Source organism: Homarus americanus, unplaced genomic scaffold, assembly GCF_018991925.1.
Source record: "Homarus americanus isolate GMGI-L3 unplaced genomic scaffold, GMGI_Hamer_2.0 scaffold29703, whole genome shotgun sequence".
NCBI classification, from domain to species: Eukaryota; Metazoa; Arthropoda; class Malacostraca; order Decapoda; family Nephropidae; genus Homarus; species Homarus americanus.
Window position 1 is genome coordinate 306,903 of NW_024718832.1, and position 18,805 is coordinate 325,707.

At 36.6% G+C, this 18,805-nt stretch overlaps 1 protein-coding gene across 2 annotated transcripts in view; it reads right to left on the minus strand.

Moving 5' to 3' along the window:
- The window catches only part of LOC121859837 (1-phosphatidylinositol 3-phosphate 5-kinase-like), an 85,864-nt gene extending 67,536 nt beyond the window's left edge, over window positions 1-18,328 (minus strand). For both annotated transcript variants that reach the window (XM_042356799.1, XM_042356798.1), the window contains exons 1-6: window positions 18,239-18,328; window positions 14,723-14,906; window positions 9,544-9,692; window positions 3,900-4,061; window positions 1,982-2,171; window positions 1,609-1,876 (exon numbers count right to left, since the gene is read on the minus strand). In XM_042356799.1, the coding sequence (XP_042212733.1) occupies window positions 1,609-1,876; window positions 1,982-2,171; window positions 3,900-4,061; window positions 9,544-9,692; window positions 14,723-14,840 (887 nt within the window). In that variant the 5' untranslated portion in view covers window positions 14,841-14,906; window positions 18,239-18,328. The remainder of the gene's footprint in view (window positions 1-1,608; window positions 1,877-1,981; window positions 2,172-3,899; window positions 4,062-9,543; window positions 9,693-14,722; window positions 14,907-18,238) is intronic.
- Between the last annotated feature and the right edge of the window lie 477 nt (window positions 18,329-18,805).

The window sequence follows — 18,805 nt, forward strand, 5'->3', positions numbered from 1 at the left end:
CATCTTTAAACTGCATTTTTTCATTATGAAACTGTGCAAATATCCTGCAAATGCAACCCTAAATTTGCTTGTAACTACATTATTTGTAAGTACTTTAATTAAATGTTACATGGAATTATTCACTTTAAGTATTCTTATCAAGTTGAAGAAAGTTTTTTATTGTACAGTACAAAGTTTTCACTAAACACATAATTTCTTGTCATGCATATGTTGGGCCACCAACAACCATGTCACCACCAAACAGAGAGGTACTACCGCCTGGGGAGATATTGGAAGCATAATGTGTTGTCTAATGGTAGACCCTGCTGCCATATGGCATCACGAAAATTGTGACCAAGTCCCAGGTTGCTGATCTGACTTTCTGCCTCATTTACACACAATTGCAGGGTCTCAATTGTTTCTCTTACTTTGACAACACAACATACATATATTGTTTCTCACTATTGATCTTTTTAATTTTTTAATTATGTATTTATTTATGGTCCTTTATTATTATTATTATTATTATTATTATTATTATTATTATTATTATTATTATTATTATTATTATTATTATATTATATTTTTATTTAATATCAATTCCATTTTATTATTATTATTATTATTATTATTATTATTATTATTATTATTATTATTATTACTGTATTATTATTATTATTATTATTATAATAATTTCGAACCCAGGCCCTGATGTGGGTCATTGACCTGAGCCCTGGTGGGCTAATCCCATAAAAAAAAAATCGTTATGCACATTAACCTCTCCTTTTAGCATAACCCACCTCCCTCCATTACATTGGGCCCCAACAGACTCCAGGTTGTGAACTCCACTAGGCTCCTCGGTGTCACTATAAATGACAAACTGAACTGGAAAACACACACCACTGGAATTGTCAAATCTTCCATCTTTCGTCTCCACCTCCTCCATCATTTCAAGTCCCTTGGAGTTCCCACCCCCAAGCTATTCAGTGCTTACTCAACATTCATACTTCCCAAGCCCACCTATGCTTCTCCTGCCTGGTCTTCCTCTAAATGCCACACAATGGAAACACCTAGAAAATGTGCAGATTATTCTCTCCCTTCCTACTCCACATATCAAGAAGTGGTCAACACAATGACCTTCTTGGCTCTCTCTGATCATCACCATCACCTTATCTGCAAGTTTGGAGAGAAGCTGCTGCACCATCCTTGACATCGTCTTTTGCTCCCACCTGAGATCCCATGTCCGCAATTGCTGCTCGACACTACAACCACATCCAGCCCATATGACCACATAATGATCGCTATAAGAACAATCCAATCTCAACCATTGTAAAAATTATCAACAACTTGCATTTAACCATTGTGTTCACTCCTTGCCAACCGTACTTTTGTATTGTTACTCTGCTGAAATTCCCTGTTGAATGACTTTATATTACTTGTATATTATTTGTCATTCAAGTGACCCGTTCCCCAATTATATAACTGTATAGTTCCACCCTTTTGGCTGCAATGTTCTTTCAATAAACTTTTACTTATTATTATTATTATTATTATTATTATTATTATTATGATATGCACGCACGCACACAAAAATTAGGATTATATAGATGTATGGGTGATCTTAAATACCTGGTTCTGGTGGCATATTTCTCTTCCTGGAAACCAAGTGAGGGTCGCCGACGAAGTGTTCCTCTAGGTGTCGCCAAAGGAGTGTTGGATCCAGAGGAAGTGTAGAATGTGGCATCGTGACTGTTTGCACCAAATGCATGAGCTGATAAGGGTGGAAGTAACTCCTCCTGGAGAGCCCTCAGATCAGCTAATACATCAGCAGCTAGGTTGCTTGACTGAAGGTACGACAAAACCACTTTACAGCAGTATGTGCACACTCGCAGCTCACCTTGGGAAAGAAATTTTTTTCACTCATGCAACCCCTCTCAAGTTATAGAGCAAGGGTGATAGACCCAAGAATAAACATAGATATTCAAACATCAGGCTTACGTACCAGTGTATCCAATAATCTTCCCTGGGATCATACTATTGCAGCACCTTGAGCAGAAGATTTGACCACAAACCCTGCAGTGATGTCTTCGGCGGAAGGTGGTAAACTTTTCCTCACATTCGTAACACTCCCGACTTACACTGTCTGGTAGCCAATACTGCTTGAAGTCAGAATCTTTATATTGTTGTGGAGTCTGCAAGCAGGAGTAAGAAAATTATGAAATTCACAGTACTTTCCTGAGCTCCAATTAAACCTATTTTCCTTAAATGAAAAGGGAGTTCCTCATAGAGCACAGTAGTTTACTTATTCATTTGATCATTAATAAATGAAGTTATCAACTGTGCAATTCACAAACACACAATGTAAAAGTCAGATACAATTACACAAGATCATTTAAACAAAATCAGATAAAGTACTTTGAGAGTTCTTTTTTTCTTTGTACAAACAAACTGACAATACCTGCATTTTAATATCAGACTTTTAGTCAATCAACTCTTAATGTGTACATGACAAACTCCACAAATTGAAATAAGTGAGAACCACCAATTGCATATGAGCAAAACCCAACCCAGCTACCATCCCCTTTTTTTATTCCAGATTTTTATTTCCAAAAGGAATACTGTACAGTACTGTATACCAGAACAGCACATGAGGAGTGGCTGGGAGTATAAGTAGTATATTCTTAATTCAGTAAACTTCCCATTAGCCTGAATAATTGGTGTAGAGGTTTTCCGGGTTTGAGAGACTTCTGGGTAACAAGACAATGGGCCATTCGCACCCACCTACGATGGCTGAGTGGACTGACAATAATCACCTCCTTTTTCAAACCCCTGCCACAGTCAGAGCCATAACCCTCAACTTCTGACACCTCTCCAGTCCCACCCAGGAGCTTCACCCTCTTTAAAGCCAGGCTGAAGCCTACAGCTGTAGGAACCCCTTCTGGGACTCTGACTCCCACACTGTCCCCAGCCTCTCCACTCCACCAACAAGAGTCCTCTTAGCCTCGAAGGGGACATGTGATGATGACCAGACTCATTCTTCACAATGTGGTTAGTGTTGTTTAATTGATTTGTACCGATAGTAGTATTGGAGGAATTCTTTTGTCGGTGATACATGTGTGTTTGGGGACTGGCTGGGAACGTACCCCACTGAACCCCGTGTTATAATGCTCCCTATCTACGATAATTCACCTAGCAATGGATTTTTCAGGAATATAACCCAATCGTATCTCGAAGTTTGCCTGTATGAGGCTTCACATATGAAGATGAAAATTTTTTGACACAAACATCTGAAGAGAGCCACTTCTAATTTTTCTAAGTAATCATGTTAGGTCCACCAAATTTATATTCCCTGTTTATTAAAGAAAAAATAAAAATTAAATTACTAACTCAGAAAACCTGCTTGGACAATTGTTTACAGCTACAATCAACCAAGTTATATAAGGAGAAAATATCATTTAGTGTTGGTGGATATTGTTATTAGCCTTTCCTATGGCACATACCTTGAACCGTTCCAAGACTCATATGATTACTGGTATACGTATTTGTCAACTCTTGTTTCATATGAATCAAAAGTTTTAGACATAAACAACATAGGTTTTCAACTTGTTTGGTATAGTTATCATCATCATCATCAATGTTTTACAACTATTCAAATGACAATATTAGAATAAGAAGTAATGAAATAATGTTGTACTTCACATTTAAAAACATAGGAATATAGTACAGTATAACATGTACATGAATGTGTGCAAATGACTTACTGAGCCTCTTCAATTCAGTTGAAGTTAAATAATTACACAATTATAAAGCAATTATAGTTCAATAACAAAGAATATCATACAGTATACAGCTTCCCCCAAAACAGCTCAATATTGTTGTTAATACATCAGCCTGTGACATAAGCAGTGTCTCATACTCACAGATCCCCGATTATCTATGATGTTCCTTATCCTGGTGAGAACATTGGGTAGTGTTCGGTCATGGCCTGAGGATGCTGCTGGTCCAGCCTTGTTAATGAATGAAGAAATTGATGATGTAACTGATGATGTCTCTGAGCTCACACTCCCGCCATCATTCATCCCCTAAGACAGGAAAAAACAAACACTCACCTTAATTCTAAAGACCAGTAACAATTATTGTTATGCATCAACCTAGAAATATATAAACTTAATCTACCAAGAAAGTAAGCAGAATTTCTTGTATCATTAAAGTCTATTAATAAAAATACACCATCTACTGTACAATGTACAGTATATTAGTTTACAAAACCTTTCAATAACTGTATTTATACAGAAAAGAAAAATCTAGTCTTTAAGTATGAGCAAGCAAATAACAATTATCTACTTCATGTAAACATACCATTCAGTATTAGTTACACTGACAGGAGACATTGTCAAATGAAACAATGGCCACTACAAGCATAAAGAAACCAGAGTTCTGTACAGTAAAGTACACGAAAACATCTTTAAGCTGCAATTTTTCATTATGAAACTGTGCAAATATCCTGCAAATGCAACCCTAAATTTGCTTGTAACTACAGTATTTGTAAGTACTTTAATTAAATGTCACATGGAATTATTCACTTTAAGTATTCTTATCAAGTTGAAGAACATTTTTTATTATACAGTACAAAGTTTTCACTAAAAACATAATTTCTTGTCATGCATATAAGCCCTTTGCTGAACTTTGGCATCACTATGATTTAGGATACAGTACTGTATATGTAATTACAATACATCATATAGTATTCACACTTCTAAGTTAATGGAAGACTGATAGCAGCTGATTACATACAGTGTATACAGTGGTCTCTCGGTTAACGAACACAATTCGTTCCACAAAGTCGTTCATTAACCGAATCAATTATTTCAATGGGATATTGGGTAATTGGTTCCAGCTCACAGAAAAAGTACATACAAAGTACTGTATACCAGTAATAGAATTAACAAAACATTAAATATAAACTAAATACAGTACTGTACTGTACAGTATACTGTACAATAATAAATAAAAACAATAGAATACTGTATTTTAACTTACTTTGAGGTGTGTATGTCGTATACCTGGCAGCTTTGCTTACATATCAAACAGCTGATTGTAGAGGCAGTTGGTGATGACATGCCATATTCTTTACAGAGTGCATTGGTTCTAATGCCTTCATCATGTTTCATAATAATTTCTGCACTGTATATTATCAATATGTTAACTAAATTTCAGAATGACCAATAATTTTAATGTAAAAATGCAAAAATATTCAAGAGACCAACAAACTGGATGTTCACTCCACTGTAAACAAAGTTAAACTGAGAAGTGTTGTTGGGTGATTCAATCAGCTGATGTGCCCGCAAAAACCATTCCCTGTACTGTCTATATTATCAATATGTTAACTAAATTTCAGAATGACCAATAATTTTAATATAAAAAATGCAGAAATATTCAAGAGACCAACTTTCTTGACATTTACTTCACTGGAAACGAATGTAAACATAGAACCAATTACTGTATTGGCGGACTAGCCGATCAGCCGATGCGCACAACAAAACGTGTTTGTCGTAAGGATTTCGTTAATCGAAGTTTTGTTCGTTAATCGAACTGAAAATCCTTATGGGAGCTAAGTCGTTAACCGAAATTTCGTTAATCGAACCATTCGTTAACTTAGGGACCACTGTATTTGCTATTAAAGTAGATTATTGTACAATAATGTACAATGTACAGTAATACACCCAGTTTAGGTCAACCCATTTACAGTAATATATCCGTTAGCCAGAATCCCTCTTAACTAGAACTCTCCGATAGCCGCAATTGAAATTTCCTCGGAAAATTGTTCCCAAAGCCGGAATTTTCCAAAAAATTACAGCTTTGGGAATGATTTTCAGAGGGATAAATTTTCTGGAAAATTCCGAGAAAATTATCCCAGTACCCGGAAAATTACAGGGATGGGGGAGTTTTTTCCAGGTTTGAGAGATGAAAATGAGGAGCATTTTACGGAACTTCCAAGAACATTTTTCCGTTATCCGGAATATTCCAGGGATGGGGGATATTTTTCCGGCTTTGAGAGTCGTCTCATTACCTGGAAATCTCTCATTCTCGGAAGCGCTCTGCACCAATTGTTCCAGCTACCGGATATATCACTGTACTTCACAGTTGTTGTCACTTAACTTACACCTTTACCTGATCTATCTTGTGTCTACCCCACACTTACATTAATGACAGCATCCATTCTTTTTTCATCCACCTCCTGAACTGCCTACTTTTTTATACCATAAGCTACCTTACTGCACAGACTATTTAGCATTTTCTGAAGTTTATTGCGAGTTATCTTTGTCATCCTTTAACATCATGCCTCCTAATCACGTTTTAAAAGACAAGGGTGTACCTGTGGCTAATAGGAAATAAGAGGCAGCATAAAAGTGTTAGCTTAGAAGTGGTATTAGATGTTATTAGCTGAATATAATCAATAAAGAATGATTCCCCTTTATTCCATTAATACTTAAGAGGGAAAGTGCTTTGATTTATGGAATTTTGATAACTATCGTACTTTTCAGGAACACATCCTCAACGTGAACCAGGATGTTACTGTACATAAGTCTCCTTGTTGTAGTGATATGTCTGTTTATATATACAGTATAACACTTGTCACTGTATACTGATTAAGTACCAGTGTTATAGCAGAGTGTTTTTTTATAACGTGGCATAGTAAACTAGAAACCTCAACAAAAGTTATCTACGGGTACTGGTGGTATGGCAGGGGGTGTTGCTATTACAGCAGTAGTGTGCTTACCTCTCGCAACTGCTTCCCGGGTTCAATGTGACCCAACCAAACATCGCAGGTTTTCTCCAGCTACTCCCTTTTCCTCCTAGTACTAACACTGCACCACAAAGGACAATTTCTTCAGGAACAATGGGGTACCAAACAAGCAACTGGCTTCCTTCCCCATCAAAATGGTAAATTATATTATAACCAACTATACAATACAGTACTGTACTGCCTTCCATACACTGTAGTGTCTTGGCATCTTCCTGTCATGATCAAATAGCTCTCTTATATCTTACCTTCAACATTTCTTTATATTTCCATGAATTAACCTTTGGTTCCTTCCAGCACTATGAAATGACCATGCAGAGTCTGTCCATATGTTTGCAACACTACAAATAACCCCTAATCAGTACTTGTAGGGCTGTTTCATGTTCATATTTTCTGGATATAAGCATATGCCTAATGCTTGTATTAAAAACATTATGTGCACAATGTGTGAAAAGAATCCTAATTTCTTCAACTATTAATAGATATACAGCACATTATACAGTAATAACTTTATCATAATATAAAATGAACAACAGAAAACTAGAAAGTGGTGAGTGACACAGGAAGGTAAACGCACCCAATAAATAAATCAGAAACAAGAAAAAAATAATTAGTAATTTTCTTAAGTAAATTGCTTCATATTTTTTGCTGTCTTAATTACCAATACTGTACATTAACACTGAAAGAGAATGATATTGCCCCATTTCTTATCTAAAATCTCTCTTATCATATTTGTCTATCTCCTATACACTTTTTCTTATAACTTAGCAGAGAGACAGAGAAGCTTAAGAGAAGGAAATGGGTACCATATGTAGACTAACATTTACTATAAGGGGTTTTTATTTAGAAAAATAAATTTAATATTGAGTTTATATTGGTAGAAAACCTTTGTGAAAAAACAGACAAAATAGTTACGTAAATGGCAACCTGTTACGAGGCAACTCTGGGCTGTCATTATGTTAAAGCATGAGTTATGAGTGAATGGCTTCAAATTAGGTTAAGACAAAGATACAATGTGTAATCATGGCTAACTTATGTACAGTATAATATACTCAGAACCAATGGTAAGAGAAGCCAAGGTGGAAGAGGTATCCAATTATGAATTAGACAAAAATAAAAGAATGGATGTTAACAACACCGCAATACTGTACCATAATAAATCGATTAACTGACCACTTATTTTGTGAGAAATGTGGATGAGAAGGAGGAAGGGAAGAAAATACTGTATGCTTAACTTTTACAGATGGTACATAATTATTAAAACTAAAAGAAAAATGCACAAGAAGGAGCTCCTGAGGTTTCCAATATAGTTGAATCTACAATAAGTACTTCAGGGTAAAATAGAGAAAATATAGATGAGAAGGGAAAATAGGAAAAAGCACTCGGGTTTGAGAGAAAGACAGGAAAGGCAGAAGGGGATAATGAAGTTGATATAAGTGAAAAGTAATATGGTTCTATGTCTGGACCGGGTAACCGTGAGATATATGAAGGGCAATGCTGAATGACCTGGATGTTATAGCAATTAATAACATTAGTACAATTACAATACATGACGAGATAGGAGTGACATGCTTATACATGTTATCTTATGCAATACACAAAGAAAAAATGGAATAAGGGTAATTGGTGTGCCAAACAAATGGACAGGTGCAGTTGTTTTATCATTGTACAAAAGCATAGCTAAAAAACACTAATGAAGAAATTAAAACAGAGGAGTAAACTAAGTGTGCAAGAATATATAATAATTTAAATGTAGGAGACAAGGGAACAACTGAGTTAATGCTGTGGAAACAAACATACAGTACACAAGTGATAACCTTTAAAGATGATGCAGGTTAAGTTGTTAGGTGGTGTGGCTGTACTGATTATATTGAGGATGTTGGAAATGGATAGTCTATAAGAGCCGATATATAATCGACACGTTAAGCATCACAAAGATGGAAGAGGAGGCATGATGGATACTGTACACACAAGGAAGAAATCAGAATACATAGACAAATGTGGTTCAAGGAAGGGACTGTGGTGTAAGGAAGAGACTGTGGTGTAAGGGAGAGACTGTGGTGTAAGGGAGAGACTGTGGTGTGAGGGAGAGACTGTGGTGTAAGGGAGAGACTGTGGTGTAAGGGAGAGACTGTGGTAAGAGAGACTGTGGTGAGACTGTGTGACTGTGTAAGGGAGAGACTGTGGTGTGAGAGAGACTGTGGGTAAGGAGAGACTGTGGTGTAAGGGAGAGACTGTGGTGGGAAGAGACTGTGGTGTAAGGGAGAGACTGTGGTGTAGACAGAGACTGTGGTGTAAGGGAGAGACTGTGGTGTAAGGGAGAGACTGTGGTGTAAGGGAGAGACTGTGGTGTAAGGAAGAGACTGTGGTGTAAGGGAGAGACTGTGGTGTAAGGGAGAGACTGTGGTGTAAGGAAGAGACTGTGGTGTAAGGGAGAGACTGTGGTGTAAGGGAGAGACTGTGGTGTAAGGGAGAGACTGTGGTGGGATGAGGAGCTTGAGGTTTTAAATAAATCACAATGCAGCAAAAAACGTGTAATTACAATTTAGACACTTTAGTCTTTCAAAGCACCACAAATGTATTATGTGACTAAAAGTAAGCACGACTGTCAAACACACGAGTACTTTCATTGGTGCTGAGCATACAGAAAAAGAATCAGATGCTACACCTTCACTGTACACGATACTGATCGCAGTGCACGAGTTGGCAATTTCATGAAGCAAATCTTACTGTCAATACTTTATAAAAAAAATAATCACCTTTTCAAGCCAACCCGGCCCTCCGTCAATGAGGGAATCTGATCGTGACACAGTTTGGTGATCTGATTCTCTGCTACTTCCAACTCGGTCATGCTGATCCTGCTTCTGTTGATCTGCTGAGTTGCCTGACTTCGATGTACCAGTTGCTCCTGTGTTTGGTATAAAGAGGCACACATGGGAACATCATGCAAGCAATGCTATGAAAAACCCAAAGGATTTAGTAAAAATCACATACACTAGGTTAATTGAAAAATACTCATTATTCTTAAATGTAGGATAAATTGAGATTATTGTAAAATGCTTAACTGTTTTTGACCAACTTGGTTAATACCACTTTCACGTATAAAACAACAAGTAATTTGCTTCCATGCCAATCTAACTAATAAATTCCCTTACCTTTATTTTCTTCATTATATTTAAAAATCCCTTAACAGCTAACACAGAACTGGATCAGTAATGTGAGGACAATCATGGGTATCAATAATCAAATGCAAAATAAAAAGACTAACTCATGTAGTAGCAATAAGAAAGCTATAAACATAAAGTATTAGAATAACACATCAGCAACTCAAAGGGATGTGACAGCTGAGTCCTATACCTGTAGCTAGTTGAAAGGGGCAGAAGCAGAGCTTTTTCTTCTATAATCTACAATGTCACTGATATACTGTACTTTTTCTAAGTAAAAAATAAGGAGAGTACACTTATTAGTCCTCAAACAGAAAACTGACTAAATATTGTACTGTGCTAAGATTTAATCATAAACTACAAGTGCAGGATAAACAACTACAGCTCTAGAATTTTTATAAAACAATGTGAGAAATACTGTAAAGTATACTGTACTATACTTAGAGGATATCTGGTAAATCAGGCTAGTGAGGCCAGAAGGCACATACTCTCCATACAATATCTTAGTATCACAAAGTACATGAGATGTAGTTTCTACCCAAAACAGCCAGTTGGCTCAAATCACCATTGAACGTACGGTATTTCCAGGGAATAGGTGAAAGGGGTTGACCGTCCTCTTAATGATGCTATTTTTCTTGGCCATACTCACTCTAAGAAGACTCTTGGTGGCCTGCAACACTTCCCTCAACTTAAAATTCTCTTTTATAACAATTACAAATATGTAATTTATTTCACAATTTTAATTTTTACTCTTTTCTTTGCATAATCTTTCTTCTTTCGTTCTATCTTCCTGCTTATTAATCCAGCTGAGACAGGTTCATACAGTACACAGGTATCTCTCATGGTGAGTTTTCACACCCCATTAATGACCTACAGTATGTTGGGATCTGAACAACATGTAATGATGTATATAATGATAAAAGTAGAATGATAGGTATGATCATGATAAAACTTCTCTAATACTTAAGAGCTGAAAACAAATAAAACTAACACTGTACATAAAATGCATGCACAGGGGATAATACTGATGGCACCACATACGTCTTACTCTGTAAAATGTTCTCTCATCATCCATGGGTTAAAAATTTATCTGCTTGCACCCCTTTGCATAAACATTAAACTTGTAGATAAACCTGTGAAACTATCAATGTGCAAATGATAGTTTTAAACGTGAGGGCACAGTTAGAACCCCTGAGCAATAGAAGAACCATTTTCACTGTGCCAATCTACATGAAATTATACCAGAAAAAAATATATCCAATGAACTACCAGTCTACCAGTGTTTCTGAAAATCACACATAAAAGGTAGTCTGAAATCTGATTTCTGTATAGATTAGTGATTGTTAAACTTTGATGCATTTGTTGAGATTTACAGTATGTAGAAACAGCAATTAAAACCAATTATATTTTGCACAAATATGCAATATGAAATTAAGAGACTACAATACAACTACTCCCCAACCTACTCGACCGACGACCACCTGCACATACGACCGCCGCAGTCGGTACGACCACCCGCACAGTCGGTACCAAAAATTTTTCAAATGACGCGCGTATTTTCTAGACCAAAACATTTCCGTCCCGTACGAGAGCGTCGCGTGGCTTGGGTCGCCTCGTGGCTACAGCACCCACGCCATAGAGCGCTTAGTTGGTGTTTGGCTGTTATTGTTTCCGCAACTGATCGCGCTGTGTACTGGCATTATTTTCGTATCTAATTCACTTTAGAATAACTGGAAAGTATAGAAGTGAGAGTGCTGGTGGTGCTCAGAAGAAAAGGAGACAGTCAATTACTTTTGAGACGAAAATGAAGTTAATAATGCAGTATGAAAATGGAAAAACTGTAGCAACCATTTCACACGACCTACGCTTCTCACTCTCGACCATATCTACTATTTTGAAGGACAAGGAACGTATTCGTGAGGTAGTGAAAGGATCAGCACCTATTAAGGAACTATAATAACGAAGAAAAGACAAGGTCCTCTTCATGAGATGGAAAAATTACTTGTGATATGGATGGAAGACCAGATACAAAAGCGTGTACCCTTTAGCCTTCTAACCATATAGGCTAAAGCAAGAAGCCTTTTCGAAAGCCTAAAGGAGCAGGCAGGAGATGAGTGCGACCAAACCTTCACAGCAAGTCATAGGTGGTTTAACAGAATTAAGAACCACTACAGTTTACATAATGTAAAGGCGAGTGGATAGGCAGCTAGTGCTGATGTTGGTGGTGCCGAAGCTTTTAAGGAGGAGCTAGATCGTGTCATCATGGAGGGAAATTATTTGTCTGAGCAAATATTCAATGTGGATGAAACTGGAATATTACGGAAGAGCATGCCTGAACGGACATACATCCACAAAGAGGCGAAAACAATGCCAGGATTCAAGGCATTCAAGGACCGAAGTACACTTCTGTTGGAGGGGAATGTAGCTGGTTTCAAGATAAAGCCCTTAATGATCTATCATTCAGAGAACCCAAGGGCTTTTAAATATGTCAACAAGCACACACTGCCAGTGTTTTATCGAAGTAACAAGAAAGCCTGGATGACCTTAGTACTGTTTGAGGATTGGTTCATGACTTGTTTCATTCAATGAGCCAAGAAGTATTGTCTGCAACAAGGGATTGCATTCAAGATTTTGTTAATTTTGGATAATGCTCGCTCCGGGACACCCACCACACCTGGACGACCTGCACCCTGATGTTAAGGTAGTCTACATTCCACCTAACACTACCTCTGTCATCCAACCCATGGATCAAGGTGTTATTGCAACTTTTAAAGCTAATTATTTACGTACGACCTTCGCTCAGGCTGTTGCTGCTACTGAAGGTGAGAAAACGCTCAGAGAGTTTTGGAAGAACAACAACATTTTGAAATGTATAAAGAACATTAGTGCAGCATGGGATGAGGTTACAGGACAGTGCATGAATGGAATATGGAAGAAAGTCCTGAAAAGATATGCGAACAGTTTCCGAGGATTTAATGAGGATGAAGTAATTTCTGAGATTAGTAATAAGATAGCGGAGTTGAGTAAACAGCTTGAGTTAGAAATTGATAATGAAGATGTTGAGCAGTTGGTTGAAAGTGTAGCAGAAGAGCTAAGTAACGAGAATCTTATCGAACTGGAAGCACATAAAAATGCAGAGGAAGAAGAGAGTCAAAAAGTAGAAGAAGAACCTGCACCCCCAAAAAATTTTCAGTGAAGCAAATGGCAGAGGCATTTGCTACAATTAATAAAGGGATGCAAATGTTTGACGGAATGGATCAAAATGTTGAGCGTTTTGCCAAAGTTGACAGAATGGTCCAGGGAGATTTATAATGAAAAGAAAAAGCAAACTGTGCAGTCTAAATTGGACATCTATTTTAAGAAGTCCCCCATTGCTGTCTCCTCACACCCCACCAGTGCTGCCTCTTCACTCCCTAAAGATGATCCAATACCTTCAACCAGCAAGTTTCCCCTGTACATTAACCTGTCTGAAGAAAGTGACATTGATGACCCACCCAGCCTTGTCTCCTCCTTTGTTTCATCCAATTAATATAGTCTCCATGTATACCTGTAAATAGAAAATTATGGGGGCCCCGTGTGCATTCAGCTGACTACATTAAAGGTAAGTGCACAGTAATGCTGTATCCATTCTTTATTATTGATTACATTTACTGTACTGTATTTCATTTTAGATTTTATGAATTATTTTTTGCATTTTCCACTTACGACCGGGATTTGGGTCCCTAACCGCGTCATAAGTCGAGGAGTAGTATATACAGTGGAGCTCATTTTAAGAATAAATGATCCAAGAGAAAATTGAAAAGTATGTAACTGTTAGACATGTGCAAAATTAACTGCTAATAACTGTACCGTATATGTAATATTTTTCCTGAATGTGGATGCAAAGTTTTAGTGCCCCCCCCCCCACTTTATTTACAACGAGAAATGTGGCCCATAGCCTACAAAAGGTTGGGGACCATTGCTTTCGAGTCTGAGCCGTGTTGGTCACTGTCGTCCTACATCCAGGACATTCCATATTGTTTGACATCGTGGCAGCACAAACACAAAGACATGGAAACACTAACAAACTGCATGGGAAGTCCCAGGCAGCACTAAAACACAACACCACTCAGATGAAAATATTTGAAAGAGACAGACCAGAAAAAAACAACAACTGCTGGACGTTAAACAGTACCTCCCCATTGGTTCCACTTGAACAGACACAAAGTGTACTCATGGTATGCACACCAAGCAGGTGGGGGATGGGTTACCCTACCTCCTAGGAAAAAGGGTAACGTTGACTGCAGATAGTCGAACTTTACGCATCTCAGACAAAACTCACTGGTTACGATACTGCCACTGCAGTAGTAAAGTACTGGGAACAGCTGTATTAAAAATAACCAATTTGCAAATGGTTTTCACTTTGAGTTCTACTAAGTTCTGTATATACCCCACACTTACACATCTACTTAAGTAACATGCAAAACATAACTCAACTCAAACTAATGAGGCCTAAATTTCCTGAATTTCAATCAAATGATATTTACATTACAAGTTAATAAAATGCCATCACTGGTATTACATAATTGAAGTAGTAAATCCATTAAATACATAATGAAACTTACTCCCTGTTCTTACTTTCACTCTGAATAAAGTACAGCAGTCATGGGTACAACCTCTCATGTAAACTGGTTATGAAACACCTTATTTGAACTACCAAACACAAAAGGAACAAAGAAGCAGACAAGTACTTTCTTAATCTCTTTCTTTCTCTTTTCTAATTAATTTTACCTACCTCGAACAGCTCTCTGAAAGAGCTTTGAAAAGGAGAATCCATAACCCTGAGGCTTTTCATCAGGAGTTAGAGGCCCAAATTCGGTCAAACCTGTTGGGGAATCATTTATACGATTCATCTTTTAAATCATTCTTAAACCGGAATTGTCCTTCTTCATGAACTTTTACAGCACCACATCCTGTTACTGAAAAGCAAAAAACCATATTACAGTACAGTACTGTATTATCATGAGTGTATGATCCCATAGGCTGCAGCAAAAAAATTAAATCCTCTTGGTCTAATGAATGTGAACTTTCCAGGAAGCACCATGCACTTAAACTCATTAAACCATAATTTCATATTGTAATGTACAGGTAAACCTCGATAAATGATGGAGTTAGGTTCCTGAAAAACCCTAGGCCATTGCTAAGTGAAATATCAATGGGATACATTCCCAGCCAGTCCCCAAACACACATGTATCACTGACAAAAAAAAATCCGACATTTATAAAATCAATAGAAAACAATTAAACATCACTCACCACATCATGAAGAATAAGCCTACTCATCATCACATGTCCCCTATAAGGCTAAGGGGACTCTTGTAGGTGGAGTGGAGACGTCACTCTGACTCCCACACAGCTTCCGGGGGAGTCTCATGCAGCTTCACAATGTCAAGCTTTACCTCAGAGACACAGTTGCCTTGGCCTTCCCAGACATTTTCAAAGTTACACTCCTCAGTTCACAGTCACAAAAACAGAGCAAACGATGATACCATAAATACAATGATAGCGGCCAACACTGGTCACATTGCAGTATTTTTACAGCAACAGAGGCAAAGCACCTTACAGTCACAAAACAACAAAAAATATCACTTCACAGTCACCATAACAGTTCAATCTAACATTCTAAATATTAGTGCTGTCCTCTCACTGTCAGAAAAAAAAAGATGATAAGACCACGTTGCTGACCAAAAATCGTTGAGCTACGTGATGGCGGGGTTATAATTGACAAAGAACCAAGCGCAGGACTGTAGTGCGAGGGTTGGCAGTGTGGCAACACGCGGGTAAATATACCTCAGCTGACAAGCGCAGCAAGAGATGCAAGGTGCAGAGTTACGTACTGTTTCCTTATAAAAAGTCACTGACTTGACGAAGAAAAATATAATTTGCATTGCTGGAATCCTTGCAAGACAACAATTCATTTGAGAAGCTATATACACCCCATAGTTTGAACTAGAGCTAAAAAAAAATCCAACCAACGGATATCAATGGATATTGTTAAAGCAAATTTTTTTTTATCGTATATAAAGAGTCGGTCTTAATTCATGACCATCATTTATCGAGGTTTACCTGTACTACCATAAGTGGTGGATTGATTTCCTCTGCATTATTCTAGTCTAGGTTATCATTCTTATATAAAATGCACTGTATAGGATGAGAGGGAAACAAAATTACCAAAGTACATTATGCATACACTGGCAAATCTGACCTTTGGTTGTGAACTTCACTCTTGACACAGACTTGAATTTGATTTACTGTATAGTGCATATTATGTTACAATGATACATATTCAAGTTAAGTTTCATCAATATATTTATCATAACAAAAGAGCTTATGGATGGACAGACCTACACCACAACACTGGGCTACACCATTAATTAATATTACTACATTATAAATATTTACAGTATTCAAGTATTAAGAGAAGTGATGATTGATTTGGGTTTTCTGGTTCTTTGAGCTCCGGTGAGTTGGGTTAGATTTTTATATGGCAACTATCAGACTACAAAGTCAAGCCACTTATTCAAACAACAAAACCTAATACCCTAATCTACCTTACTTTACCGAACAAACTTAGAATACTTTTGAATGAAGTGAGGTAAGTTTGGATTGAGTCTGATTGATTCATTTTGTCCAATTTAATGGTTCATTGTTGTCTAGATCTTTAGATGTTGGAACATTCACTACTGAACTTCAATGACAGTTCAACAATTGATGTATTGTGAAATAATAATTTTTAAATTCCCAATACTGTACCTGACTTCTATATTCAGAATGAAAAAAATTACACTCGCATAAATATCCAAATACTGTACAGTAGTCATGGCACAAGGGAATACATATTACAATGTATTACCTTAAAACAGTATATAATAATTAGGCACATAATGTGGGTTAACCACCAACTATAGATTTCTTTCTATTGAAAAACACGTTTTTCTTGCCTCAATAATATCGAAGAACAAGTGAAGGAATTGTAATTTTGTTTTCCCCAGTTCTTGTTATAAATAAATAAAATACACTCAATCCACCTAACAATGCCATGTATGGTACTTCAACTGTTACAAAAGTTACAGCTGATTAGCTCTTGCAAACCTGTCCGATTTGGTCCTGAAGCAATGATAAATGTCTAAATGAGTTTATTCATAATCGTTGGGATGACCGTTTCTGACGAGAAAGATATTTAGCTAAATTATATAAAGATACATACATTCATCATTTCAAACATGAGTACATAGAAAGTTTATCAGAAGTATTATACATGAATTAACTGTTAAACTCTGGTAGCAAATTCACGCTTTCAGAGGATGCATTTAATTTATACTTATTTTTACCCACAATAAGGCATACAGAGACAAATTACGTATCACTGTAATACTGCATTATGCAAAATCAACATTTTAGAACATCAGAATCACATTGAAATATTACACGACCGTTAGCAGAGGCGAGAAATATGATTGTGAATAACTTCATATTTTTCCCGCCTCTACTAATGGTCGTGTAATATTTCAATGTGATTTTGATCTTTCATTTGTGACCTTGAGTTAATTGAGAACACTTGCAAATGTTTGAAATGCGGAAGAGACTTACATATTACAAAAAACAACAACTTTCAATGTTATACGCAATTCTACGATTATGACAAGTTGTTTAAGATTTCCATTTCCGTTTAATATCATGTTATTAGCATTATATTAAAAAAATACATTTAAACATTTTGCATAGAAACTAATTGAACATGACCTAACAAACCTTGGGTATATAAGGTTAGGTTCTACAGTGTATGTTAGGTCAGGTTTTATTATGTTCGATGCATTGTCATTTCCATTTTTGTGTATAATATATAATATTAGTGTGTATTGTGTTTAATAATGCATAGAACCTAATAACACCTGACCTAACATACCCATACCGTTGGGGATATAATTCTGAAGGCAATAAATAATTTTAGGTATGAGGAGGTTCCAATTTTACGAAATACAATTTAATAAATAACTTCCCACTATAAAAATCTTTGTGAAACCCAATTAATTAGGGTGGCAATATAAAAAAGACTTTACCATGTAGATCTTTACTTCAGTTTTAACCTGTGTTCAATACACTTGTCATATACATTCCCAGATACGCCTCACTCCTAGACCTACCTCTTGATTCTTTAAGTACCACGTAATAGAACTAGCATTACGTGTTATTAGGTAGTTAGTTCATAATTCAGTATGTTATGAGCGGACTGGAATTAAAATAACGTTACCTGGGTTTTAATTGTTAAATGGCTTGGGTCCCAGTGAAGGAGGATCACCTGCCAAGGGTAAATAACCACCACCAGTGTTACCACCACAGGGAATAACTAGAAAAAGTGGTATTATATTAAACCTATTATATAACACAAGAATTTCTTTTTCTATTGGAGTTTCATCATATTTTAAATGCTTAACTTATTTGAAATGTGTGATAATGTAGCAGGTGAGATGAGCAGTGTTAGGCAATTAGACACACCTGAGTTTTACGTCATGAATGTAAACATTAACTTTAAAAACAACCTCTGTTGGTGTCAAGACATTTCTTTGGACAAATTATGATACTTCACTAATTTGAATACGTACTTCATTTTCTAAGCTACATTGCATTATATGTTTTTACTTACTAATGATTAAATATATCCTTGAACCATTCATGTGATTTTTACTAACACACGGGAGGGGGCGTGGCTCACCGGTGAACGGAAATAAAGTCACATGACCTGTAAACATTGACAACACAATATACTGTATAAATATGTATATATACGTATATGATGGCATTTTTTACTTTTATCCTC